This window comes from Dromaius novaehollandiae, chromosome 3, assembly GCF_036370855.1.
Source record: "Dromaius novaehollandiae isolate bDroNov1 chromosome 3, bDroNov1.hap1, whole genome shotgun sequence".
Classification (NCBI taxonomy): Eukaryota; Metazoa; Chordata; class Aves; order Casuariiformes; family Dromaiidae; genus Dromaius; species Dromaius novaehollandiae.
Window position 1 is genome coordinate 17,900,968 of NC_088100.1, and position 27,472 is coordinate 17,928,439.

General features: G+C 36.3%; 1 protein-coding gene across 4 annotated transcripts in view; it reads left to right on the plus strand.

Annotated features, from left to right (window-relative positions):
- Positions 1 to 27,472, plus strand: part of KIDINS220 (kinase D interacting substrate 220) — an 81,430-nt gene that overhangs the window by 28,543 nt on the left and 25,415 nt on the right. For all 4 annotated transcript variants that reach the window (XM_026097149.2, XM_026097148.2, XM_026097150.2 and 1 more), the window contains 11 exons: positions 1,005 to 1,182; positions 1,800 to 1,964; positions 3,359 to 3,538; positions 3,907 to 4,072; positions 4,960 to 5,111; positions 5,990 to 6,279; positions 7,732 to 7,872; positions 8,474 to 8,717; positions 8,853 to 8,941; positions 9,649 to 9,793; positions 13,532 to 13,694. In XM_026097149.2, coding sequence (XP_025952934.1) covers positions 1,005 to 1,182; positions 1,800 to 1,964; positions 3,359 to 3,538; positions 3,907 to 4,072; positions 4,960 to 5,111; positions 5,990 to 6,279; positions 7,732 to 7,872; positions 8,474 to 8,717; positions 8,853 to 8,941; positions 9,649 to 9,793; positions 13,532 to 13,694 — 1,913 coding nt within the window. The remainder of the gene's footprint in view (positions 1 to 1,004; positions 1,183 to 1,799; positions 1,965 to 3,358; positions 3,539 to 3,906; positions 4,073 to 4,959; positions 5,112 to 5,989; positions 6,280 to 7,731; positions 7,873 to 8,473; positions 8,718 to 8,852; positions 8,942 to 9,648; positions 9,794 to 13,531; positions 13,695 to 27,472) is intronic.

The window sequence follows — 27,472 nt, forward strand, 5'->3', positions numbered from 1 at the left end:
TATTTTTAGAGTTTGCACTATAGCCACGTAACTCTTACAATTATGATGTTAAATACAACATTAGTTTTACAAAAGGAACACAATAATGGCATCTGAGTTTGCAGCTTTACCGGTATCATGACTTGTCCTCGATTTCTCCTTTGACAAAAATGAGATGGAGTTTGAGCCAGAAGGAACTGGAAATTGTAAATAATTGTTTTTGTTCTGAAAAATGTTAAAACTGCCAGAAATAAACAGTGGTTGTCTGTTGTTGTTTTGGTTTATATTTTTGAACTTGGATATGCTGATCATTCTTGATCAATTTAAGTTTGAAAAAGGTATATAAGATTTTTTCAGTTGCTTTGTTTTTGTTTTGTTAAAAGTCAGATACGAGTGCCATAGAAAAATGGGACTGAAGCTAGAACTAGTTATTGTTCCATCTGTATTCTTACATGACAGTTGTTGAACAAGCTGATTTTTGTTTAAGTCAGACATGTTTCATTGCTAATAAAGTAATGCATATTTTGATACAAAAAAGTTCCAATATTTGGTCTTTAATTATTTATGGACTTGATCACAGATAGCTCGTGCTTAGTCCATACCAGAAAGCCAGTTGCTTGCCTCTTGATTTAATTTTTCTATGGTAAACAAAGTACAGATCCATGGCTTAGTCTCCCATAGGCTCAATAATTTAGAACATCAGAATACTTAAAAATAAGTTTATTCACACGATTAGTATTTTGAACTTTTGTCTGTCTTTGGATGCTTTCAGCAATATGAAAAGAAAAGCATCCATATCAGGAATAAGAATTTAGTTCTGCCTTATCATATGTCTTTTTTAAAACTTTGGTAGTGCTGCTTTGGGAAAGAAACATTTGCTGTAAGGTGTTAATGATATTAAGAATTCCTTAAATTGTATTTCAAGTAAGTAACACATCTATAGTGATGTGTAACATATGGTCCATTCATAATCTTATTAATTCGTGTTATGTATTTGGTATTACTAGTTTTTCACTTAATTGCAGAGAGGAGATACTCCACTCCACATTGCCATTCGTGGAAGAAGCCGTAAACTTGCTGAACTACTCTTAAGAAATCCAAAAGATGGTAGATTGCTTTATAGACCCAACAAAACAGGAGAAACACCTTACAATATTGACTGTAGCCACCAGAAAAGTATTTTAACACAGATATTTGGAGCCCGTAAGTATAAGCATTTATCTTTTCTTCAGATCTAAACTTAGATTGAAGAAAATAAAGCTTATTTTAATGAGATAAATGATTAAAGGAATAATTTTCTCCTATATTGTTTTTAATTCACTTGTAGATTAAGAATCCAATTCATTCAATTGTATATTCAAGACTGGAACAGTTCAGATTTTTTAAAATGTTGTGATTAATGGGAAATATTGAAAAAATTGTCAGAAAAACTTTGTCATTCAAAAATTCTAACATAGGTAGAATGTGCCTCTGTGTTTGACCTGTGCCCTTCGACACGGTATATGGTGCAACTTATGTTGATGGTTTTGTTTTTACTTGGACTTTGCTTATATAAGAATCATTTTCTTCAGCTTTCTGTGATTTGAGATTTGGTTTTGGGTCTTATATACTAAGCTGTATTAATTTGATAATTATATAACATTTGTAGGGGTGATTTAAGATTCCTTTGAACAAGAATGTATGACTAATAGCTATTAAGTGGGAAGAATATGTATACAAATGTAGATAAACATGCCATGATTTCATGTATGGAAATTGTCATATGAAAAAATATCTTAAAAAAGAAAAGTAGTAGTTCTGTAGGAGTATTTATGTTACAGGGCACTTGTCTCCCACGGAATCGGATGGTGACATGCTGGGCTATGATCTCTACAGCAGCGCTTTGGCTGATATTCTTAGCGAACCAACCATGCAGCCACCTATTTGTGTAGGGTTGTATGCACAGTGGGGAAGTGGAAAATCTTTTCTTCTCAAGAAACTGGAAGGTAAAATTTGACTCAGCCTTTCTTATAGATACAGGTCCATACTGTGGGTGGCATTGCATGGGAGTTGCTGTGTTTGCAACAGCCGCTGGTCCATGTAGAGTTGTATCCCATCCCTGTTTCTGTAGCAAAAGAATTTAAACTTTAGTGTAGTCACTACATCCATCGGTTGGTTATTTATTTGTTTATACAGTATCAATACAATCTTTGAGTATTGCTGTCAGTTGTCCTGTGGGCTTCCTTCAGCAGTAAATCCACTTTTTTAGGTACTGCTGAAATTTTAATTTGGAATGTGACTTTTTTGTGTCAGATCAGGTTTAAATCTCCTTTGCTGCAGTATTTATTGTGCTTCCTACATCTCATGCATCTTTTTTAGGAGTTTAAGAACAAATTCTAGACTATTATTCTTTTTCTTAATACCCTTTTTTCTCTGGTACTGGTTCTCTTCCCCGCCTCCCTTTTATTTACTTGGAGCTTTTTGAACTTTATGAAATGACATAGATAGGGAAGCAAATACAGTAATTGAAGAGAGTCATTAACTTAGGTATATACATACACCATTCTAAATGTTCTTTCATAGTGGAAATAATCATCTTATTAAAATTGTAGTTATTTCTGACAAAGGATATTTTCCTAAGATGTTTCAGTATAACTCAAAATATTTAACCACTCTGATCTTTCTTATTTTCTGTTTTTAAAAAATGACATATTAGTCAAAATAGGGTCTCTCCATTCACTTTATTTACCTCATGCTCCATGATCTTGAACAAAAATGGCATGCATTGTTGATTGTGATGTTTGTTTTTGATTAACTCTTCTGTTTTTAAGAAGCTTAATAGTTTTCAGTATTTTCACGCTCTTCCCCAATCTTCTTTTTATTCTGCATTGTGTATTTTATGTTTCCTCTTTCAGTAGATCCTGAATACATTTTTCAGGAATTCCTGTTTGAGTAAACATGAATGAACAAACAGAAATAAATACTTAACCCTTTTACATAGTAATATATGTGATGGTTTCATGTATGTGGTGCTAATTTCAGTAATGGATTACCTTTTTTTTTTTTTTTTTTTTTTTTTTTTTGGACAGGTAAAATTTCTTTTTCTTAGTGACATAAATGTGTTATAACCTATAGAAAATCTGCAGCAAACAGTGCAAGAATTATGTATCTGAAAGGTTTCATTCATTGTGTGGATGAAAATTTAATTTTTTCATTAATGATTGAATCCCTCTTCAAACGCTGTTGTCTTTCATTTTTGTTGGAAATTAGTATCAGGACAAAGTCACAAAGTTGAGGCAAAAACAAGTACTTTTCTTCAGAAATCAGGATCATTATAATACCTCTTTTGCTTTTTGTTCTAGAATGGTTTAACATATTAACTATTCTTTTTGCATTTTAGATGAAATGAAAACTTTTGCAGGTCAGCAGATCGAGCCTCTGTTCCAGTTCTCTTGGCTTGTTGTATTCCTCACACTTTTGCTGTGTGGAGGTTTGGGTTTATTGCTTGCTTTCACAGTGGATGCAAAGCTTGGAATAGCAGTGTCACTCAGCTTATTAGCAGTTCTCTATATATTCTTTGGTAAGTCTACTATTTGATAAAACATTTTTATGTTTTTTTAGTTTATTTTTAGAATTCAGTATTTTCTCTTTTGTAAACATGCTTTGTGATTCAGAAAAAATATTAAGTGTTTTTATAGAAAATAGGATCCCTGATGATCTTTCCTTGTGTTTTACATATAATTTGTGAGAGGCCATGCTTGGAAAGCAAAGCAAAATTTTTATAAAACTTCATTATTTTGCTCTTAATCCCATTTTTTAGCCATAACTGTTACTCGGTTATTCATTGAACTCGTTTTACACAACTCCATGCCTTACCTGTTCAAACTTCATGATTATTTCAGTTGTGAATATTGATTAAAATATACCTTAAAAAACATTTGTTTACAGCTGTAATTTACTTTGGTGGCCGAAGAGAAGGTGAGAGCTGGAACTGGGCGTGGGTATTAAGTGCCAGGCTGGCAAGACATATTGGGTATTTAGAGTTGCTTCTCAAGCTCATGTTTGTGAACCCACCAGAATTGCCAGAGCAAACCACTAAAGCTTTACCTGTCAGGTTAGTTATTTCACTTATTTACTCTTTAACAAATAATTCAAATTCACGCTGAACTTTTCAGACTGTATATATAAATGTGTACGTTTATCTTCCCATGAAATACTGTTGAGATTTTTAAATGGAAAATAGTAGCCTTAGAAGAAGATACAGTTAAATTTTTTGGTGTGGTGTTTTCGAGAAAAAGATCTCTGTTCATGCCAAAGTCAGTGAAGCAGTGCTTTTTAGTATTAGGGTTTTTGACCATCATGCTAATACAAGCTTTGTAACAGACAAAATATGTTTTTAGCTTTCTGATATAGCTTACTATATATTATGTTTAATCTTTGTTTCATTGATTTTTACTGCTGAGCTTTTTATTTTTTCCCTATTGTAAGTAGAGCATCCAACTGGTCATAGCTTCTAGTTTACCTGAGAGTAAGAAAACTTACACCCTGTGATTAATGGTTTTATTTATTTCTGTCATTTAGAAACTTAGATTTTAGCCTTATGGTGCTATTAGGTGATCCTGTTCTTTTGCATGTGTGTTTTTTTTTTTTAATTAATCATAAGTATTGAAAATGCCTCAGAATGCAATTTTTAAAATAGCTGTATTATGTTTTGGGATCATAAAGATTTTTTTTTTAAGTATTTTTATTGCTGACTGAGATACCATTAGTGATGTGCCTATTTCTTTTTAAAAAATCAAGTTTTAGAATAGGAAAGGGGCAGAGAAGTTGATAAAAGGAAGAGAAATAAATAAATATATATATATTTTTAATCTCTATATAAAATTGAAGTATTTCACTTGGTCTTCCATCTGCAGATATGCAGGAAGATTTTTATTCTGGTTGCCAGAAAATATTTGAAGCTTTCTGATCTATAGAAAATACATGTTTTTTCTCTTTCAGATTTTTGTTTACTGACTACAATAGACTGTCCAGTGTAGGTGGAGAAACTTCATTGGCTGAGATGATTGCTACCCTCTCCGATGCATGTGAAAGAGAATTTGGTTTCTTAGCAACAAGGCTATTTCGAGTTTTCAAGACAGAAGATACACAAGGTTTTTATTACCTGAGTGACCTTTCTGATTATTCCATTTCATTGCACTGTTACCAGGAATTCTGTTTTTCACATTTCACATTATATGCTTTTTGAAACTAAGTTTTAACCATGCAGAAATTCATATAGAGTTAGGGGAATGTAGGGGATACTTTCCACTGTCTTAGAGAGAAAAATGTCCTTTTTCTTAATATCAGGATAATATTTTCTCTTAAGTATAGCTGTTGGAAGTGCTAATGGAAATGAGTATTTGTATTACATCCTTTTATATGCAAAGTGGTATTGTCCTTAGCAATTAAATAATTGTCTCTGAGTCAAATTAAGGGTAAAATATGCCTTCGTGTTGTGCTAAGAGAAATTTCTCTTCAGTGTATTAGCTTTTTCATTCAGAGCTTCTCCACTGTTTGTGAAGGTTTTCGTAGGTAGGAAAGGCCAAATAATAATCTCAGGCGGTAGCCTGTAATTTCAGTTTAGTCCTCCAGTGCCATTATTATTATTAGATTACCTGCACATCATGTTTTAGTTTAAAATCAGGCAGTTACCTAACTGATTTCTTATGGTTTACTTACATAAGTACGCTTTACTGACACATCTCACAAAAGGAAAGATCTTACCTATGAGAATCCTACTTAATAAAGATCATTTGCATCCAGTGTTGATTTCTTGAAACAATGGAAGTAAACTGTAGATGAAAGGAATGTCTCTGCTTCATGATTTCCAAGAATTTTGGCAAATTTAGACCTTATTTTTCAAGTCTGTGTAGCTGGATAATAACCTTTTATGCAAGCTAGTGTTGTGTGAAAAACATTCAGGATAATAAACTGTTATACTTGCCTGTAAATTTTGCATTTGTTTTAACAGGAAGTACTTGTTTTATAGGTAAAAAGAAATGGAAGAAAACTTGCTGTCTCCCATCCTTTGTGATTTTCCTATTCATATTGTCTTGCATTGTTTCTGGGATTGCTCTGCTGGCGATTTTTAATGTGGAACCAACAAACATGACAGTGAATGCTATTCTTATATCAGTTGCATGTGTTGTTGGTTTGGCCTTTATCTTGAACTGTCGCACCTGGTGGCAAGTGATGGATTCAGTTTTAAATTCTCAAAGAAAACGCCTTCACAATGCTGCCTCCAAGCTTCACAAGTTAAAAAGTGAGGGGTTCATGAAGGTAAGCATTTATATGAATTAGCCATTTAAAAACAAAAACAAAAGAAATGCAAACCCAAATTGTAAACCTGTAGCATTAAGATGTGGTGCCATTAACTTTTTCAGGCCAGTCTCTCAACAGTAGAATAAGTTTTGGCAAGTGTCTACAGGAGGGAACATTTCTGTTCCACTGAAAGTTATACTTAATGTTCATGATCCATGTTTGCTCAACCAGGAATGTTAGCTTTGGATTATATTTTCAGTTTCTGATTTTATTTTTGTTAGGAGGAAAATATTAAGAAAACAGTTGTTCTAAATGATCTGTATTAGGTAGAACCTTACTTGCGATCATAAGACTGGAAAGAGTAACTTCTACAATATTATAAGGATGAAAAAAACATGCCTGACTGGCTGTCTGCAGGACCTCGTTACTAGGAAAAGAACGAAAGCATTGAAAGGACATTCCAGAAGAGGTCAAATATTTCATGAAAAATGGTAGAAAATGTTACTGTTTTGTTGGGTTGCACATAGCTGAACTGTTTAAAAAAAATACTATCAGAAGAACAGCAGAAAACATCAGGCTGTCATCTGCCCCTATTTGAAGATGAACTTTTAACAGCATGACAGTTACTTCTGTAAATTACAGATAACCTATTGTACAGCTTCTTGAAACGTTTAGGTAGCACGAAAGACCTTATCTGTGCCTGTCTTCGTTATTCTTCGCCCATTGATTTTTGAATGGAACTCAGCTTGTACAACTTTAGACATTAAAAAATTAGGCTTGCCCTTTGCAATCAAAGCAGAGAAAATGGATGTTTCCAGATTGTGATTCATATGACTTCTCTCTTCTTAATGTGCATGTTCAAGATGAACCTAGTGATGAGTAGATCAGATTTAAATGTCTAGCTTCTGGTTGCTAAAATTAGGGCAGATGAATTCCACCTTTGCTTCTTTATAAAGGGCAGTCGATATATGTCTAATTTGATGTGGAAGAATTTAAAAATCTTCAGATTATAAGAATATGAATCATGAGTAGGAATGACTGAACATGAAAGTAATGAAGTAAAGAGCTTGGATGGAAGGCAGGTACAAAATTTTAGTGTATGTTTTATGCAAAGCAATTTCATGGGATTAGCAGAAACTATAGATTCTTGTTTGCTTACTGTTGAAATATTGATTTACAGTACAGAATATGACTTTATTTCTAAATAGAATTGTAATGGAATTTAAGGACAAGGTGTTACATTAAAGCGGAATATGCTGTTTTGCTGTACATTACTTTGTAGAAAATAAAAATGATATTTTAGAGCTATTTCACTTTGGGGAGAGTTCAGTATTTATAACCATTTGTTCTTCTAGTCTTTTGGAAGTATTTTAGGGGTAGGTAGCAATCTGTAAAAGGAATTATATGCATTTTTTGTGAGGTTTAAATACTGTAGAATTGTCTGTCTGTCTTTGCTTTTCATGTTTATAGGTTCTGAAATGTGAAGTGGAATTGATGGCCAAAATGGCAAAAACCATTGACGGCTTCACTCAGAATCAGACAAGGCTTGTTGTAATTATTGATGGATTGGATGCTTGTGAACAGGACAAAGTTTTACAGATGCTTGATACGGTGAGTTGGGTCATATTATAGAGGTGATCTCTGGTTTTCTGTCTGCCATAAATGGGCTCAACTACTAGTAGCCATGTATTTGCCATAGGAGGGAGATAGATAAACAGAATTTCTGTGTATTACAGTCATTTTCTTAATGCTCTGGCATAGCTGTAATACTAAGTTGGGGCTTTAAGCAACTGAGAATAAAGTCCCAGAAAAGCTGTAGGACTATACATGCTGTACATGTTGTAATATGTTTTGAAATCGTAAGATGTAAATCATTGAAAACTAGTATCCCATTAAAACAGAGATTGTTTGGAGAGTTTTTCATGCTTTACTTTAGGTGAAGAATACTTAAAAGCTTAATATTTGTGTGGGGTTAGAGCATTACTGCATAATACTTTCTTGGTGATGACTTTTTTTATGACTGCTTCTGATAATGTGTCAAGTATGCTTCTTTTTAATTGTAGATAAGTACCTAAGAATAGATACCGCATACTGAAAAAAGAGATCTGTGTACATCCCTTGTCCTTTCAAGTTTTAACTAGAACAGAATGAATATAAAATGTTGAGTCAAAGATATTTAAGTTAACAAGACTTACTATCTGCTTTCCTACAGGTGCGAGTCTTGTTTTCGAAAGGCCCATTTATTGCTATTTTTGCAAGTGATCCACATATTATTATAAAGGCTATTAACCAAAATCTTAATAGTGTTCTACGTGATTCAAACATAAATGGACATGATTACATGCGAAATATAGTCCATTTGCCTGTTTTTCTGAATAGCCGTGGGCTTAGTAATGCAAAAAAGCTGATGGTAGCTTCAACAACCAATGGAGATGTTCCTTATACAGATAATGCAGGTAAGGTTATACAGGAGAATTATATGTAAGTTACAGAAGCAAGGATGATAAAATCTGTTTTTTAGAACACACTATTTAAATAAAGAAATACATATGAATGGAGTAAATGCTTAAAAAAATATTTTTTTTTAATAGGATTACCCGAAGAAGTTGACAGGAGAGTTTCTCAGAACAGTCTTGGAGAGATGACCAAGCTTGGTAGCAAAACTGCTCTTAATAGACGGGTGAGAAACATTTTAGAGTAAATGAAATACTGTTAATACCTTTTGCGTTTCTTTTACATTTTTTCACTGTGTCAGCTTCAAAGACTTAAGCAGATCTTTCCTATGAAATTAACACAGATGGTCCATATAGGAAAAGTACCTCCTAAAATCAGTAGACTGATGCTACCAGAGAGGCAGAAGATTGATCACCAAAGCATTCTGTTCCACAAAGGCTTAAATTCAGGCATGGTTGGAATGTCCAAGCTCTCTGCAAATGCTGAGATGAGACAGCATCTTGGTAGTGGCTATTATCTGTGTGTATATGTATTTTTTGGGTTCTCATGTATAAGCCCAGTTAGGCTGTTGCTACAAGGGGCAATAATCAAGCAAATCAGGGAATTTGGAATATTATGGTGCTAGACTTTTACTGCAACATGTTCACCACACTCTTTCTTGCGTTATCCTTTCTGTTCTGTCTCTCCAACTCTACATAGTACCAGAAAGTTGGTCAAATAAAATGCAAGTATTATATGCATATTATATTCTGATTATTACATCGCTAATATAAAATAAATGCCAGTAAATGTTTTTATCGTATTTCAGTTCAACCTCACAGACACTTATTCACAGAGGTTCTAACTTTACAAGCAAGTAAAATTAAAGTCTTCCAAATAGATACAGGTTTTTGGTGCTAATCAGTATTCCTTGCTTTTCTGTTTAATTATCAGGATACTTACAGAAGACGACAAATGCAACGTACCATTACTCGCCAGATGTCTTTTGATTTGACCAAGCTTTTGGTTACAGAGGATTGGTTCAGTGATATCAGTCCTCAGACCATGAGAAGATTACTTAATATTGTTTCTGTGACAGGTGAGCGTGGCACATGTTTGTGTACAGTAAATAGTACCGTCTTTAGGTTGGTTACAGTTTCATCACATTCCGTTTTTTGTGTGCAAACTAAATTTAACATGTCAGTCAGTTTACTATCAATGTGTGTCAAAACCAGAACTCAGGCATTATTTTCAAATATATGTCGATTTGGAAGATCTTTCTGAAGCAGAAAGTTAACTCTCTTAGAGTACTAGCAAAGTATGAACAGATAGATTCTAAACTATTATTCATAAGTACAATTAAAAAAAAGAATTTCATAATACTTAGTTGTTGATGTTTCACTGAAGTTAGTGGGAGTCAAATATTTCTAATCTACATTTTTAAGAAGTTGATATTTTTAATCCTGAGGTGGAATAATAAAATATGCTTTCCTGTTTTACTTTCATGGAGCAATGAAGGCTTACCGTCAGTGGAGGAGGATCAGGTTAAGGAACACTTAAACTGGACAAGCACAAGTCCATGGGTCCTGATGGGATGTACCCTTGAGTGCCGAGGGAGCTGGCTGATGTCACTGTGAAGCCACTCTCAATCGTCTTTAAAAGGTCATAGCTATTGGGAGAGGTTCCAGAGGACTGGAAGAGAAAAAATGTTGCCCCTCTCATTAAGAAGGGCAAGAAGGAAGATCTGGGGATGTACAGGCTAATCAGCCTCACCCCAATCCCTGGGAAGGTGATGGCGCAACTAATCCTGGATACTAATTCCAGACTCATGAAGGACAGGAAGGTGACGAGGAGTAGTCAGCATGGATTTATGAAGGGAAAATCATGCTTAACTGACCTGATAGCTAGCTCTGATGAGATGACTGGCTTGGTCGGTGAGGGAAGAGCAGTGGATGTTGTTTAGTCAGTCTTTCAACACTGTCTCTCATAACGTCCTCATAGACAAGCTGATGAAGTACAAGCTACAGAAGTGGTCAGTGACTGAACTGGCTCAAGGGGTTGTGATCACTGGTACGAAGTCCAGCTAGAGGCCAGTCACTAGTGGTGTCCCATTTGGGGAGGGTCACTACTGGGACCAGTATGGTTTAATATCTTCATTACTGACCTGGATGATGGGACCAAGTGCACCCTCAGCACGTTCGCAGACAATACAAAGCTGGCAGGAGTGGCTGATACCCCAGATGGGCTGCGCTGCTATTTGGAGGGACCTCAACAGGCTGGAGGAATGGGCAGAGATGAACCTCATGAAGTTCAAGAAAGGGAAGTTCAGAGTCCTGCACCTGGGAGGAATAATCCCAGGCACCAGTACCAGCTGGGGGCCAACGAGCTGAAGAGCAGCTTGGCAGAGAAGGACCTGGGGATCCTGGTGGACAGCAAGTTGGTTATGAGCCAGCAGTGTGCCTTTGTGGCAGAGAAGGCCAACAGCCTCCTGGGTTGCATTAGGCAGAGTGTTGCCAGCAGGTTGAGGGAAGTGATCCTTCCCCTCCACGCAGCCCTGATGAGGCCACACTTGGAGTGCTGTGTCCAGTGTGGGGCTCCCCACTACCAGAGAGACATGGAGCTACTGGAGTGAGTGCAGCAAAGGCCCACAAAGATGATGCATCTGTCATATGAGGAGAGGCTGAGAGAGCTGGGACTGTTTAGTCTGGAGAAGAGAAGGCCTGTGAGGATCTTATCAATGTAGAATGTGATGGAAGGGTGTAAAGACAACAGAGCTAGCCTCTTTTCACTGGTGCCCAAAGACAGGACAAGAGGTAATGGGCACAAATTGAAAGACAGGAAATTCCACTTAAGCACTTCTTCACTGTAAAGGTGACTGAGCACTGGAACAGGTTGCCCTAAAAGGTTGTGAAGTCTCCATCCTTGGAGGTACTCAGAACCTGACTGGATGTTGTTCTGGGCAGCCTGCTCTAGGTGACCCTGCTTGAGCAGCGAGTGGGTGGCACGAGATAATCTCCAGGGGTCCCTTCCAACCCCAACTATTCTGTGATTCTGTGAAATTTTATTGAGCTTACTATGGTATAATTTACCAGTAATGCTAACAATAAAAGATTATGTTAAGTAGCCTGTCTTTCCAGGATAACATTTAGTACTTATGTAAAAAAAACCAAAAAACCAAAAAAATCAAAAAAACCCCAAAACAAAACAAAAACTTAATTTTCTAGTGAGAGCTGTATCAGTTAAGAGAATGTTATGAACAAAGCTGTCGCAGATACAGAAATACTCCAGTTGCCCCCATGCAGATAAAGCATGGGTTCAACAAGCTTGGCATCAGGTTCTGCCTCAAGTGAATGTAGCTGTATTGCCTACAGTGGGTGCAGTTAAGAAGTCAGCCTGTCACTGTTCCGTGGCCCATAGCTGGAGCTAATGAACTTGCTGCAACCATCTCAGGTCCCTTAAGAGTGTTTGCTTTCCAGTAGGTGCACAGAGTAATAATATAGGCTAAACTTGAAGTGATTCCTGCAGATTCATTCGGATTGCGGAGACCTGCTTCAGCAATATCACTGTCCAACTTAACATTGCACTTTAGGGAGAGCTTACTTCCAGCATGGCCTGAGTCAGTGGAATTGGTTCCAGTTTGTTACTGTGCCAAGCTGATGATCATTGTAGCAGGAAATGTGATCCAAAGACATATGAGTATGTCTCTTAGCTAAGATTCAGCTCTGGCGAACCAGCTGGGCTGACACTGAGTGGCTGGTTGTCTCTGCAGTTGCATTCCTGGTGTTTGCGTTATCTGGATTATTCTAATGTCCCTTCAAGGTTATGACAAATTGAATGTAACTGCTTCTAAACTAAGTAAAATAAGCCATGGCATATTTTTATCCACTACGTTAGTGCTAGTAATAATTAATCCCCCCTGCTCATCTTTACATCTAGTAATCATTTATTTGTGACAATAGACATAGAATTCTGAGCTAGTCTTTCAAATCAGTGTGCAGTCTCTTAGCACTGTCATTACAGTTTGCAGCGCAAAATGTCTGTTTCTGGCAAATTATGGTGCAGATGTGAAAGTATACCAAAAGCACAAAATGTTAGTTACCAGATGTAAAAATAGAACTGCACAAACACTTTTAGCTCACAGTACTCTCTGTTTATGTGTGGTAACTCCATGAAGAGCTTCATGAGTAGAGCCTTCAGGCTGTTGATTATATGTCACATCGACAGTCTTACTGCTGTTTTAGCAAAAAATTGCTGAAACTTGAAATATGCAAACTATAGCATTAACTTGAGTCATTTGTTCTTTTTCTGCCTTTTAAAATGTGCTGTATACTTAAACCTTGCCATATTAACTGAAAACTGCCTATTGCTTACAGCTTTGAATTTTGCTTTATTCACTAAGATGGCAGCTGTATCTTTACTTGCTTTGGCTATGGGATTTCATTGCCCAGCATGCAAGAACAGTACTAACATAGCTTCCATTTTTAAGTTGAAAATTCAGTGCTGCGTGAACTTCTATGTTGAGTTTTGTTGTACTAACTTAAGATTCACCTTAACAGGATGATGGTAATTAGTGTTTAACTTGGAGTAGAAATTGACAGTTCTGGAGACTCTCATGTTTTGACCAATAACTGCAAGAATTTTTATTAGATTGTCAAACTATATTTTTAGATGTGCTATGAGATGAATTTGAGCTTAATGAGCTAAAAATGTAATACCAGGAAGTTCACAGATCAGGTCAGTGGACTTACATAGCTGCTTCTTTGACAAAAAGATTTTTCCTTTTAAAAGATACAAATCCAAAATACGTGTTTCTTCCCTCCTTCTGTGTTATACTCAGGTCGTTTATTGAGAGCTAATCAGATCACATTCAATTGGGATAGACTGGCTAGTTGGATCAATCTCACAGAGCAGTGGCCGTACAGAACATCGTGGCTTATACTACATCTTGAAGAGACTGAAGGTGTTCCAGATCAACTGACTTTAAAAACCATTTATGAGAGGTAGGCATTATTCTAGTAGTCGCATACGCTTTCAGTGATTAAAACTGTAATCATTAGTCATGATTATTAGAATAACATGGCTTTCAAACAGCTACCAAGTTATCATCTAAAATTTCTACAGTCTTACTCTCTTTGCTAGCTTTCAGCAACTTACTGACTTTTAAATGGCTTTCATTGCTAATTAATGCACCATTTTAAAATATGTGATTTTTATTAAAAATGAAGAGAAGTATACTGGAATTCTTCTGCAGACAGCTGGTTGTGCATCTGTCTCCTCCTCCTTGATAAAATTTTCACCTCCACCTTGGCCAAATTATGAGTTTCTTTTCTTTCGTAATTAGTTTGCAGACCTCTGTTCAGATTTCTCTGACATTACTGATTAAGATCTCTTGAGGTTCAGTGTTCACTAAGTGTGTTTGAGACTGTGGCAGAGCCTTGTGCTGCAGTTAAAGAATATGAGGGTGAAGCTGGACTCCCTCTCCCAGTTGCTGATACAAGCTGCTATCCAACTGAGTTGTCTTAGGTCTTGCAGCTGAGAGCAAGGGATCCAGTAAACACACCTATCTTTCCAGAATCTGGCTGCTTGTAAGAAGGAAAACAGGTTGTGACAAGTGATTGATGACATTGGGAAGAATAAAAGAGAAGAATATGAGGCTAAGAGTTGGGGCTATAGGAAAACAGCAAAATCTGAGAATGGAAGTCAAGGATAGGAAACAAGGTTTTGAACTTGCATAAGAAATGACTAAGATCAGTGGAATGGCTGAGGTAAAGAGGGAAGACAGGGACTGATTGAAGAAGTTGGTAGAAAAGCTAGAGACTTTTCTGGAGCCAAGGGAAGAATGGAGAGGACAGTGAGCTTGGACAGGAAACTTTGGGAAGGATTCTTGGACTAAGAGCCAAAGCATGGGAGAAGATGAGTTGGATGAGGGACTGGGATAGGCAGGAATGGCCAAAGTATTGAGAATGGAATTAAAGTTGTTTGGGAAAGAAGACTGGGATGGGTTGTATCAGTAAAAGAAAGTAAATAAGTCGAGGTAAGATCTGGACACAGGGAACCCAGAGGGTGGAGGGATAAGGATGGACTGGGCATGACAAGGCTGAGGATTGAAGATAGACAAAGGAGGCAAGGAATAGATTGGAGGGGCTTCAAGTTGGAGGGGTTGGTGCTGATGTGTCAAAGTTCAGAGGTAAGTAAGTGCGTGATTACGAACTGCTTTCTTCTAGAGAGTGAATCCACAATTTCTGTGTTTTGCCTTTTCTGTGGGGGCGTAAGATACCTGTGAAATCATACTGGTATTGTATATGCTCCACTTGCTTGTGGATTAACATTGATAATGTCACAAATGTTTATATTTGATCAAGCAAGCATAATAATTCGGAATCATCAGGGACTCCCTCTTGCCCCCCATACCTCCCAATACCCTTGCTGTAGATATTTCTTTATTTTCATTTAGTTTTACAGTATGGCATGTTTCATAATTTTTTATTTTCAGTAGTTACATTATTAAACAATTCTTTACTACTTAAATGCAGACTATAGGTTTGTCATCTTCTGGTTAGGAAAGACAATTACACTCTGAGAAAATTTTTTTAAGTCAAAGTAATATTTGAGAAACTTGATACCTCTTTTATAAGGTATCTTTGAACAGTCTCATCTGTTACTAGGAAAATAAAATTTGCTGACAGTATTTTTAGCTAAGAAAGTCCTGCGTGTAGCTAAGTGAGCAATGTAAATTTAAACAGTGTGAAAGAAATGCACAGGAGTCCAGATAAGTCCTGATATCAGACTTTTTGTCTTTAACACTATGGAAAATGGAAAAACCTCAGTTGTTTGCTCTTTAAAGACATGAAGCGAATTTAAATTGAGCCATTTTAGAGCTAAACTGATGGATGATTTTGTCCTGAGACAGAAACACAGTCTGTGCCACTCTTTCCAGTTCCGCAGTAACTTTTAAGTTGTAAAGTGAAGATACACTGATTCATTTAATAAAAACTGAAGGGTCTTGGCTGTATGTCTAAGCAAAACCTGTATTTAAATTTTCTTACGGATAGAAATGCTTTTCTTCATCCCATGTCACCACTGATTGCTTAATGGCACAGTGTAATCAGCACTGAAAATTGTTATCTTGGAACTTCCGCTGAATTTTTCATAGCAGTTCTTCAGATTTGCATTTGGTTTAGTCATTCTGTCTGTTGTGCAATCCCACAAATGTTTGTAGTGGTACATAGCGACTATATAAGTAAGTAATCTAAACTGAATGTATAAGCATACCCTTTTCACTAATAACTACAAAATATTTCATTTTATTTCTTCCTCCTTCTGACAAGTTGTAGACAGTTGCCTAACTTTCTTGGTCAGTATCTTAATCCTTTTGTGCATACTGGGTAGTTTAATTGTAGTTATTTATCTCCTGTGCTTGGCTTAGGGTGTTTGGAAGATGTTGGCCTCCGTGCTATATAGAATACACTTCTTTACCCAGTGAGGTTGTACAGAGTCTTTACGCACTTGCTACAAACATACACCTAACTGGAACTAATTTGTGGAACTCATTACTTTTGTTGCTAATAATCAATGGCAGTAATAAATCTCTTCAGAATGATCAAAGCCCAGTGCCATCTTCAAGGCATACCACTTTGGACGTGCTTTCTGATAAATAAACTGGAGGAGGAGTTGAGAGACCTGAATTGTTCTCTTGAAAGGGTACTATTTATTTCAATATAAAGTAAGATTAAATCTGTATTAAGCCAACTTGAAGAAAAGGAAAGTACAGTCACAACTAAATGTGAATGACTTGCTCAGGTTCTGGATTATTTGCCTTTAGTATAGACACTCAGGCTGCTGCTGTGGAGTGTGTCAGGATTTTTTAGTTCAGGTGCAGTTGCATGACTCTTACTACGTTGTTTGCAGAACCAGCTTGTATTTGGAAGTAATACAGCTATTTGAGTGGAGTGCCAATTCATGGTAGACTTATAAATAAATTTATAGTGTACAAAAGTAGGATCTGTAATGTGAAGAACTGTATGTTGGAAAAGGGAAGGTGGTGATGATTTTAAATAGTGCCATTGATATTCTATGCACAACACCAAATAAGCAATGGGAAGGAAACAGAGGGCCAACATCCAGGGTTTTCTGTCTTAAGAAGAAAATATCAGTAGTCCTCCTCAATATGAAAATGATTACAAGAATGATTTTTTTTGACTATTTAACCATAAAAAGTAGATTTATTGTAAAATAATTAACATTGCTGCATGCCCAGGAAGAGAGTTGATGTCTTATCCACCTCTGTTGAGCCTGTGTAAGGAATGAGATACACAACTCCCTGATGTAGTGACAGAACTGAGATCTCATCTATCTACTACTTTGGGTGACCGTGTTCACTGTGTGCTGAATACAGAAAGGTCTGTGAATTCTTCTCTGGGATTATTTGATGCTCTAAAAATTCTGTTTTATCCAAAGTAATCTTTTCTACATCATCATTATTTTTTATCCACAACTATTTGAAGTCCTTTGGCTTTGAAGGATAGTGTCTTCCATATTAGTTTACTTTAGTTCCACTTTTAGAACTTTACTTCCTCTTTTCTAGGGTGTTATAGTTTATAAAAAGCAACTTCCCCATTTTGAGTCTCGTGGATAGATATCAGATTTTGATAATTTTATAGATTCTGCTCCAGTACTGTGTTCGCATAACTTCTTTCCTGTGTGCACCGAGGGTATGACAAGTGGTAATAAAACCTATGTTGTTTTACTGCTGTAGTTTTGGAGGCAGATGATAACAAGCTCTTCAGTATAAATACAGTTCATGCTGTAGAAGGGTGATTCAGTGTAGTAGTTGAACTTGGTACCAATGCATGTTATATATCCTTGTGCCAGCAGGTGGCACTAGGACAATAACTGTTTCACAAGCATAGTTCAAATAGCGCTAGTAGGGCAGTTTGTTCTGTTGTTCCTGGCTTAGGTTATCCATTATTTGCAGTGTCAGTGATCTTTTCCCCTAGATAGTTTGTTTTCCAGTATTATTCCAAAGAATAAGCATTACTTTGACAACATACAAAAAGTATGGTAAAATTTAAAGAACCAAGTACTGAAGCATTAGGAAATGGTAGAATAAAATTCACCTGTGGTTAATTTCCCTCTACATATATATTATGATATATGATTTAGATGATCTTATTCTGTCCCCCCCCCAACAACCTTACAGGATTACTGTTTTTTGGTGTCCAGAATTAATTTTGCCGACTATATAGTGCAGGATAAATAGTAAATGGGTGGATCGTTTTCTGTCACATCTCAGTGCTAACTGTTGTAATTGGAGAACATATAATAAAGGAAAGATTTCAGGAAAAATAAACTATGCTGACTGAAAGCTGCTCCAGAACTATTTGTCACGGAGTTTGTGTGTGATGCTGGACTAGTCACCTCTATCCTACCTTTTATTTGGATGATGTTTGTGCCTCTTTTGGGAGGGTTATGCAGCTTATGATTCTGACAGTAGTCTGATTATGAATCTGTAAGTCTGACAGTAAGCTTGGAGCATTCGGAGCTGTGTCTCAAGCTGGAAACTCTGCTGTCAGTACCTGGAAGTACTGTGAAAAAAATCGCAGCTATCTTGGTATCACAGATTGTTTACTGAATAAATATATCTTTATCTGTGCTTCAGTTTATTAGAAAAAGCCACAAAAAAGATGACTCTAATATAATCTTATCTTGAAGGATTGTTGGGGAAACTAAGTTTTGTAGTGCTTTCTCATAGGTACTATATTGATGAATATGAAAGATAGTATATTGAGGAGTGCGAAAAGGGTTCTGTCAAGAATAGTACATCTTTATCATACTGTATAGAATTGGGAAGACCTCTTGAATATTGTATGGGCAACATCCAGGATAGTTAAAAAACCAAAATTAGCCTGATTTGCAACATAGGCACCTTTGCAGACAAACATAGGCACCTTTGCAGTTGGAGTTGCTCAGGCTTAACTGGTAGAGGTGCTATGCTGTAATTCTTCGATCATTAGTAGAGGGGAACAAGCCTATACTTTGTAATTCTATTAAACTTTGAAAGTAATGTTAAGTCTGGGTTGTTACCTTCATTCTAGAGTCTGGAGGAAAAACTCCTCTTAACCCATTTAATTATTTAAGCCTGATTTGCTGTATCCTCTCTTTGCTACCCTCTCACTTCCAGCCTCTCTCTGTGCCAGTATGGATCTTCTCTTGGTTTATTTTACCAGTTAGTATGCTTATTAGCACCAGTATTTATTCCTTTGATTTTTATCTGTTGCCTTTTCAAGTCATCTCACACCATTGGGATTTTCATGCAGTGTGTTTCCATACCAAGTAAGGCTACTAATTCTGATTTCTTTTATATTGTGTTTTTCTTCTCGTCTGATATTATCTGGCACTATTGCCATTGCCCACCTCTTTCTCCTGGTCTAGTTTTATTATTTTTACCGTTTTATTAATTGTGGCATACTGTTAATATCCCTGTATGTTCCAGTTGGGTTGAATTCTCCATGTTGCTGTCTCCCTACTGTCAGTTCATTTTTGTAACTCCAAAATGGCTTGCAGAAGCTGCAAAGAGCAAATGTTTAAAAGTCTGTAGAGGAATAAAATAGCTGGTCATTCTGTAAATTCAGTCATCAGAGAATTAAGTTGCCAGATTCATACAAGTTTCTGTTGAACATTTGCAACTGATACTTCTCAGGCTTGTAAATTAACAAAGTCTTTTTTAATTTTTTTAATTTTTTAGTTTTTTTTATTCTGACAGACATCTGGGTCATTATTTCTTTTCTCTGCAGACATTGGTTCTTTGTTTCAGTTTGGGGCTCTGAGTTTTGGCCATCTTGTTTTAAGTTTTCTGACATTTTCTGCTTTTTAAGGAATACAAAAGGCAATGATCTGATGTTGACACCTTGTCCATTACAAATCATGCTGTTAAAACTGATCATATGGGAGGGAATGTCTTCTCACTCCCTTTCCTCTTTTAGTTTGCTCTCTAAATGAGAATCTGCAGAAGACATTGTATCTGTTTACATCAATCTTTGTATCATGGCAGAAACCAAAGTCTATAGTACTTTGTCTGTTGGAAGATGTTCCTAGAAGTCATTAAGTAGTTGCATAACTGTCTTGTCAGGCCTTTTCCTCGTGAAGTCTGAAGAGGTTAGTGAAACAGTTTCTGCGTGTGAGAGCTAACCAGTTCTGTTCTAGGATATGACAGCTTTCCAAGTCTGTCACTTTTTTTTTTTTTACCCCTCGCTGTTGGTGGGCAAACTGGACTGTCTTCACTGATTAGACTGTTCCATGCGTCAAGGTTTATAAAGTTGAAAGTGAAACTTAAGACATGTATATGCCCCTTGAGTTCAAAAGTACAATTCAGAAAATGACTACCTAAACTTGTGAACACTTGAAAAAACTGTAGGTGTCTAAATTTTTCCCCAGAATTTCATGTGACATTTCCAGTTCTGCTAGTGTGAATGCCCAGAATTGCTAACGACTTGTCTAAGGTGAGTCTCGTGGTACTTTCCGTGCACCTAAGCCTGTTCAGGATCCTTAAGAGTCTGTATCTGAAGCCCTTAAAAAAGCCTGGAGAAATAGATGTTTTTTGAGCATGTTTGTAACAGGAGAGAAAGATTAGATTCAGCACAACAAATCACAGCAGCTGAGGCTGCTTTAATTCAAAAATACATGTGGAAGGGAAAGGGTGGCAGTACCTATTTCGCGTAATATTCTAGTGTTTAAAGAGGTGATAGTGAGTGCTTTTTGCTGGGGGCAGGCCATATGACTGGCCATGGAAATGTCCTGATCAGCTGCCCAGTTAGGCATGGGCGCTGTACTAGAGCTCAGTGCCAGTTGTTCTTTTCAGAAGAAAATGGTAGGGAGTGCTCTGAAGGCTACCAGAACAACTTCATGGCCTTCTACCTACCTACTGTGGACGGCCCCTTGGAAAAAAGAGTCAATATAAAATTGATGATAGATCATGAGAATTGCCTGATGGCCATATCTGGATGGCACTGGGGCTGAACATTCACCCTGGAAGTTGATGCATCCGTGGTAAGTGTTTTCCTCTTTCCCATGCGATTTAGATCTGGGTTTCTTAGCTTTCTGAATATAATTCTAGCTATGCGTGTCCATGTACAGAGAGAAATTAAGAGTGGTGTGTCGAGGGAGGTAGTCATAAGAGAGACTGCGACTCACTGTCTTGGTGCTTAGAGATACTCACTGGGAAAGAAGAGTCCTTGGTTCTGTTTTATGTTTTATATGGAATTTAGGTATTCACACAACCTTCTGTTCAGCATTTCCTACTGGCTAGTTTTGTTGTTACTCTGCTCATCATGTTTGATGTCATGAGAGCCAGTCCTAGCTGTCACTCTTTGTCAGGGCTTTGCTCAAGGAACTTAAACTGATGTACTAAGACAAGGCTTCTTAGTCCTTTGTGAGGATCACTTTGGCAAGTGGCTGCAGTCCCCTGAATTTCTGTGATGTGCCTATTCCTGTACTCATTCGAAATATGAGAACCTGAGAGCTTGGCTTAGGATACAAAAAGCTCTCATGAGCCATCTGTTCACATTAGAAGCTCCTCCCTTTACTTACTTTCCTTGAAAACATGTTTTTTAGGAACCTATGGAAATCAAGAGCCTTAAGTCTTTGATTTTGAAAGATGAGACATATCTTCTGGCATTAGAAAATGATTGTGCTTTCCTTAAAGTTGTAAATAACCGTAGTTCTTATTTTTAACAATGTATAACTTATCTATCATTTCAACTGAATTTAGCCTATCGAATTGGATGGCAAACCAACCAGTTGGTCAACTGCTGGTGCGCTTATAATTGAATTAGTCTTTCTAATAATGGTAACCAAAGAAATGATTCATCTCTGGTTACTAGACAGTGTTGAGACCTCATCCTCTATTTCTCTTTTTTTTCTCTTTTTCGGGTTAAACTGGTAAAGACTAATTCAATTATAAGTGTACCAGCAATTGACTAATGTAGATTTGGGATTCTATAAATGTGCTTTCATTGGTGCTGTGTTTTATTGATAAGTTAAGATCTTTTGTGTGCTAAGCCTATGTGATTCAAAGTAGATCACTTGTGCAGGTTAAAATGTTTTTCTATATGACATACAATTGAATTTGTCTACTTCATTGTTTTCTACTTCAATTTAAGAAAATGTATTTACAGCATACGTAAAAATAGCACCAAAATATAAATGATATGAAAATTATTAAAGAAATCTGATTTCATAAAACAATCAGAAAATAGTATTCTGTAGCGCTAGTAGTAAAATTTATTTTTCCCCATATAAAGCCTCATTTATTTTTATAGCAATTTGATGACACATCTGCTTGCTTTATTCAGCTGAAAAGAAAATGTTGGTTCTTGGTGTTTTGTAAAATTGCTTTGTTAAATTATTTTCGAAATCGTTCAACTTTTAACAAATGACATTTGATACTAACATTGGAAAGCAATTTCAGCTAATTAAGTAGATCCTTCTATAAACCACTGGAACATTAAGATGACAAACTGTTCATTCAGGATTATTTTAATTGGTACAATTATTGTAATTTTGTTGCAATTATGTGTTGAGCTAAAAGCTTTTGTCTAAATCATTTGAAGGTTTTTTGTTAATATACATAAGTAAGAAGAAAAAGAATAAAATAAAACCTGAAGATAAGTATTATCTGTCTGCTTTTCCATTACAGTGTTTTAGACAAGTATCTATTAAATTATCCTTTCTAAAAATTGTTTTACATGTTTTCAGCAAATCTCTAGCAATGCTAAAACTGAGCAAGATCATTTGAAATGTAACTTTTCTGAAAGGTTGTCGTGTTAATTCCAGTTTTGACACTGTTTAAATACCCCTTAATAAAAAGGGTAAAACTGACTTTTGAGGAATTTGTAGGTTGTATAAAATCTATTGATGTATTAATTTAGGAAGTGTAGCTTTTTAGTGATTATAGAAATTAAAGATGAAAAAGCTATGGAAGGTGCCTCATTTATCACTCTGATAATGTTCTCTGCAATAATCCTTTGCTAGGCTAGTTTTAAATAAATCACTTTCTTTAAATAGGCAATTTAATATTCTTGTAGACCTCATAGTAAGGCATTGCTTCTAAATATTTAGCCTTTTTTGTTTTTCAGTTTCCTTTTATTGTGTCCCATTTAAAAAGCAGGGCACATAAAGTTACCTTGTTCTTTATTATTGTGCTAATGGTGGGGTCTTGATGTTAATAGACAACATATCAATTAAGTAGTAGGTATTCCTTCCCAAACTGTTTACTGTGTAAATAGACCTGTGTGAGGCAAGGCTTAAAAGAGAAGAAAGTACGAGAGAACATGACAAGTAAGCAGGAAGTTCAGATGAAAAGATACTAGGGAGAGAAAAAGGATTGGAGCAAACAGCTAGTTAGAGCAAGGCAGAGGAAGTTTTCTGAGTGCTTGTAACTTTTTATATGATTCTCTTATTCATCTTGGGGTAATAATTCATATTTCTAAGTCACTTCCCAGATAACTCTTTAAATGCTTAAAATATAGTGTGTATTAATGACATCTCTCCAAAATGCTAATGTATATAGTTTAATCCCTTCCAAACTTTGCTAATTGAAACTAGTTTAGGACAGAACACAGCAGCCTTAATTTTAGCAGCCCCATAAACAAGATTTCCAAAACAAAACTTTTATTTTTAACCTTTTAAGTTGATTCATATGATTTCTGTACTTTTGGGGGAATCAATAATGTTGTCGAATAAAACTGGGAATAATGCATTGCCTTCTGTGTCTGCTGGACATCTTTGTAAAGAAAAAAAAGAGGAGACAAAATATTTGCTTAGTATTCTGAAAATACTTGTTTCTTATTCTGATGTAAAAGCATACCAAGCAAGCAGTAACATGGGGTATCAGATGCTGTGGAAGTTGATGCTTTAGTATTCCTTTCAATGACATGTTCAGATAACCATACAATAAATTTACCTCAGTAGGTCAGTTCTGTCATGGGAGGCTGCTTCAGAAGGGCAAGATGAAGGAACAGATTAGGTAGTCCAGGTGATGAACTGGGTAAAGGAAGTAAAATTTCTTTGGTCCTGGTTGACTTTCCTTTGTTTATTAACCTATACAAGTTAATGTCGTATAGCAAGTTTATCTTTTTGCCCTCCGTTTCTGAATAGTATTTGTAACAGATTGACAGATTGGTGTACAGCTTATTCTGGGAAATGGAACTTGAGCTTTTGTGAACAAGGTTTTGCCAGGGATGTATGGAGGAGGGCTGCTCTTTAGCCTGGTCCTGAGGTTTAGCTATGCACTGGTGTTACAGCCCTGGAATAGCATCTTCTAGTGGAGACTGGGATGGACCATAGTGATATCTAATGCTGTAAGACCTGCAAACATTTATTGAATTTCTGCAGTCCTACAGCTGAATGTATTGACTAAAAGAATCCCTGCCTCAAGTCCTAGAGTAACTTTGTAACTGGCATTCAATATCAGAAACAGACTAATGAAGTATTCTAGTATTCTACTTGTATTTTGCTTGTGTGAGTGATCTTGTTGGACTTGCCAGTTAGCAAGACATAATTACTTTTTTGCTTACAAATTAATGTTCATCTGTCTTAGATTCTTTCGTGCTACTCCCTTTCACCACTTTTTCTTCTGTATAATGAATATGTTTCTTTTTCTAATTCTTTTGCCTTAATTCAAATGCCACTGTAAAGCTGGGAGTGAACGCAGGCATATATAACTGTATTAACATTTTTTTAAAATGATAATGAGTGCTAGTGTAGGGAATATCCTAGAAAGTCAAATTAAAATTTGATATTTATAGTGTGGCTCAGTGGCAGAGCATGATATTGTGAATGGGAGACTTCTTTAATAAACATCAATCTTTTAAGGATCAAAATGATTTTTCTTTCCAAAATGATCAGAAGTTGTAACATTCAGAAAAGGTGTTTTATCTACTTTTATTTGGATTGTATTTTAGAGCCAGTTTTGCAAAGAGAGATTTCCTGATACCTACTGTAATAGGAGGAGTTTTTAAATAGCTATTGCATCTGTTCAGTGAAGTTTCTGTACTATTTAATATGCATTGTGGGGTTTATAACTTTTGTGATAGCTATATCAAACCATAGCTTTGCTTTCTCTTGTCTTTATTAAGACAAAACATGGATTCATTTTATTTTTTAGTGCTGAGTGCATGATGGCTTTTTCTGTTTTATGCAAACGTGTATCTGTGAGCAAACATTCTTTCTGAGTATCCAGACTGCTTGTTACAAACTTCAGCTTGAAAAAATATTTGCAGCACTATTTTTGATACATTGATAGTGCTGTAAATTTTCTGAAGTGTTTTTTGACAGAGCTTTTAATCACGAAGAAATACACCCTTATGCATGCAGATACACTATTTGCAATTATTCTTTGCAGGTATGAGAGGGATAGGGTAAATAACTTACAGCAAAACATTGCTACTAATATCATACTACCAGATATTGGAGGTCAGATGCCTCATTATCAGGTTGTTAAGCATCAAAAATGTTCTGTGCCTTGCAGAATAGTCCAAATTTTCCAGTTTCCTGTTTCCAAACATCAGATGTTCAAAAAAAGAAGTTTTTGTATCAGTTTTAATACAAAATTACTTCATTGTTTAAAATTACATTTTTGTCTTAAACTGTATTGAGAGAAAAATATAAATATGATAGATAAAACGTGACAACTTATGCCTTTTGTTGCTCTAATTATTATTAAATTATTTAATGTTAATAATTAAGCCTATTTTTTATAGAATTCAAAAGTTAAATTACCTTTGTCCCCATAGTTATTAGCTGCTGTAAAACACGTGAGAAAGTAAGAGCTCTAGGTATGCAAAGACTTAACTTGTAGAATTTCTTTGTTTTCACCTTCAGGGAGAGATTTGAAAGAGCAGGGAGAATGGCCCTTTAGAGCCTGAGAACTCGCAGAACAGTCAGCCTTCAACCTCTCGGGGAGCAGCAAAGGAAGGCTGCTCCACAGGGCAAAAGGCAAGCTGGGAGCAGAGGGCGACAGCAAGGCAGGCAGGGCGTTGTTCCCATGAACAAGTCCCACACTATCCAAACCAGAAGAGCAGAGCAGGTTCAGTTGCAGGGTCAGTAAATAGCCCAGCAATTGCCAGGCAAGTCTGTAGCCACGAGGCAGCTTCACAGTCATGCCAGGAAGTCAAGTCAGTGAGTCGGTGTTAGGACCAGCAAGGTACATGGGTGGGTGCAGGTGTCTGTACAGTGCAGCTCAGCCCAAGACTAAGGGCAAAGGCCTGGGCTTAAATGCAGTTCCTGAGTCAAGCAAGAAAGGCACCCGATAAGAGTTTTCACAGCTCTTGTCATAACAGTCTGATTCGAGGTTACTCGGCTGCATGGCATTAGGGCTGGCTTTGAGTGCAGGCAGCGCAAAACCAGGTGCTCAGACAGCCAAACCCCTGGCAGGGGAGAAGTGGCAGAGCCTTTTGGCATACGCAGGACCTTGACACAACCCACGCAAACAGGGAATGGGAGTGCAGTACAGCCCCTCAGTGTGGATGAAGGCGGTCGATGCTGCTGATGCTGCCTCTTTACCGCCTCCTTGCTGGCTGGTAAAGGATCACCTCCTGTGATTGTGACCATCTCCTGCAGTAGAAGGTGAAAATGAAGGCTGTATCATGTATAGCATGACAGCATAGTGTCTTCCTCCAATCTGTTCTGGCAGCAATCGCTGCTGAATGGTACTCCTGAAAGTAGTAGAGTCCTATGGGCTACCTGTTGTACTACGGTGGTTATTTTCCAAGCCAGTCACAAAAGTGCAGGATGAACATAAACTAGGAAAAAAAAATTGGCACAAGTTCATTTTTTTGAATGGAAGATAAGATGATGTACCAGTATTCATTTATAATAAATTATTTTTATTAGAAGAAAAAGCCAGAAATAATTCATCAATGTTGGAGTATAACTTAAGTCACACAGAAAGCAGTTTTTAATTTTGGTTGCTCCTGGAAAGAATGCATGATGAATAATGGAATTAAATTTTTAAGATTCTATTCTGTCACTCAGAGGTTCTGTTTTGGACCCATTCCTTTTAAATACAAGTAGTTTCTCATGGAAACAGACACTCTGCAACACTGACAGTTTTTGATTATTGTGATTTAAAGAGTAATTTTCTGCCTGAGAAAAAACCAGCCCCAAAGTGAGAACAGGGTTATCATAATACGTATATTTTGGAAAAAGTAACTCCTAAACTGCTTTACATGCTAACCTTTTTTTTTTTTTGATTATTTTTTAAATCTGAGAAGTACAGGCACATATGAGTCTTGTGGCTGCTTGCCAGAAAATTATGATTTACGTAAATATTTCATTCAACATCATAGTTTAAGGCAGTGAGCTCAGGAGGTTAGAATACAGGCTTCAATGTGTAAACCAGCAGTGCGTTATTGGCTTCTGAACAGTAGTATTGTTCATCATATTCAGAACACTGTTCACTTTCAGACTTAAGCAGAGCGGGCATTAAAATGCAGCTTATTTGTTTCATGTGATTCATCAGCTGTGTGTTTTATTTAAATCTATGTCACATTTTCTTTTGGCATTTTATTTTGTAGATTTAAATGTTGAAGTAGGCTGCTCTTTAACTCTTCAGTCCCTGACTTAGTTTTCATTTTGCCAGTTTAAACTTTCATGTCTAGAATACTCAAAGTAAATATGCATAACTAATGCATCCATTAGAGTTTTTTTAATTAATGATTTTTAATTAAAGACATCCATATCCTTCTGATCAGTTTCATTTCAGTTGTATGTAAGGCAAAAT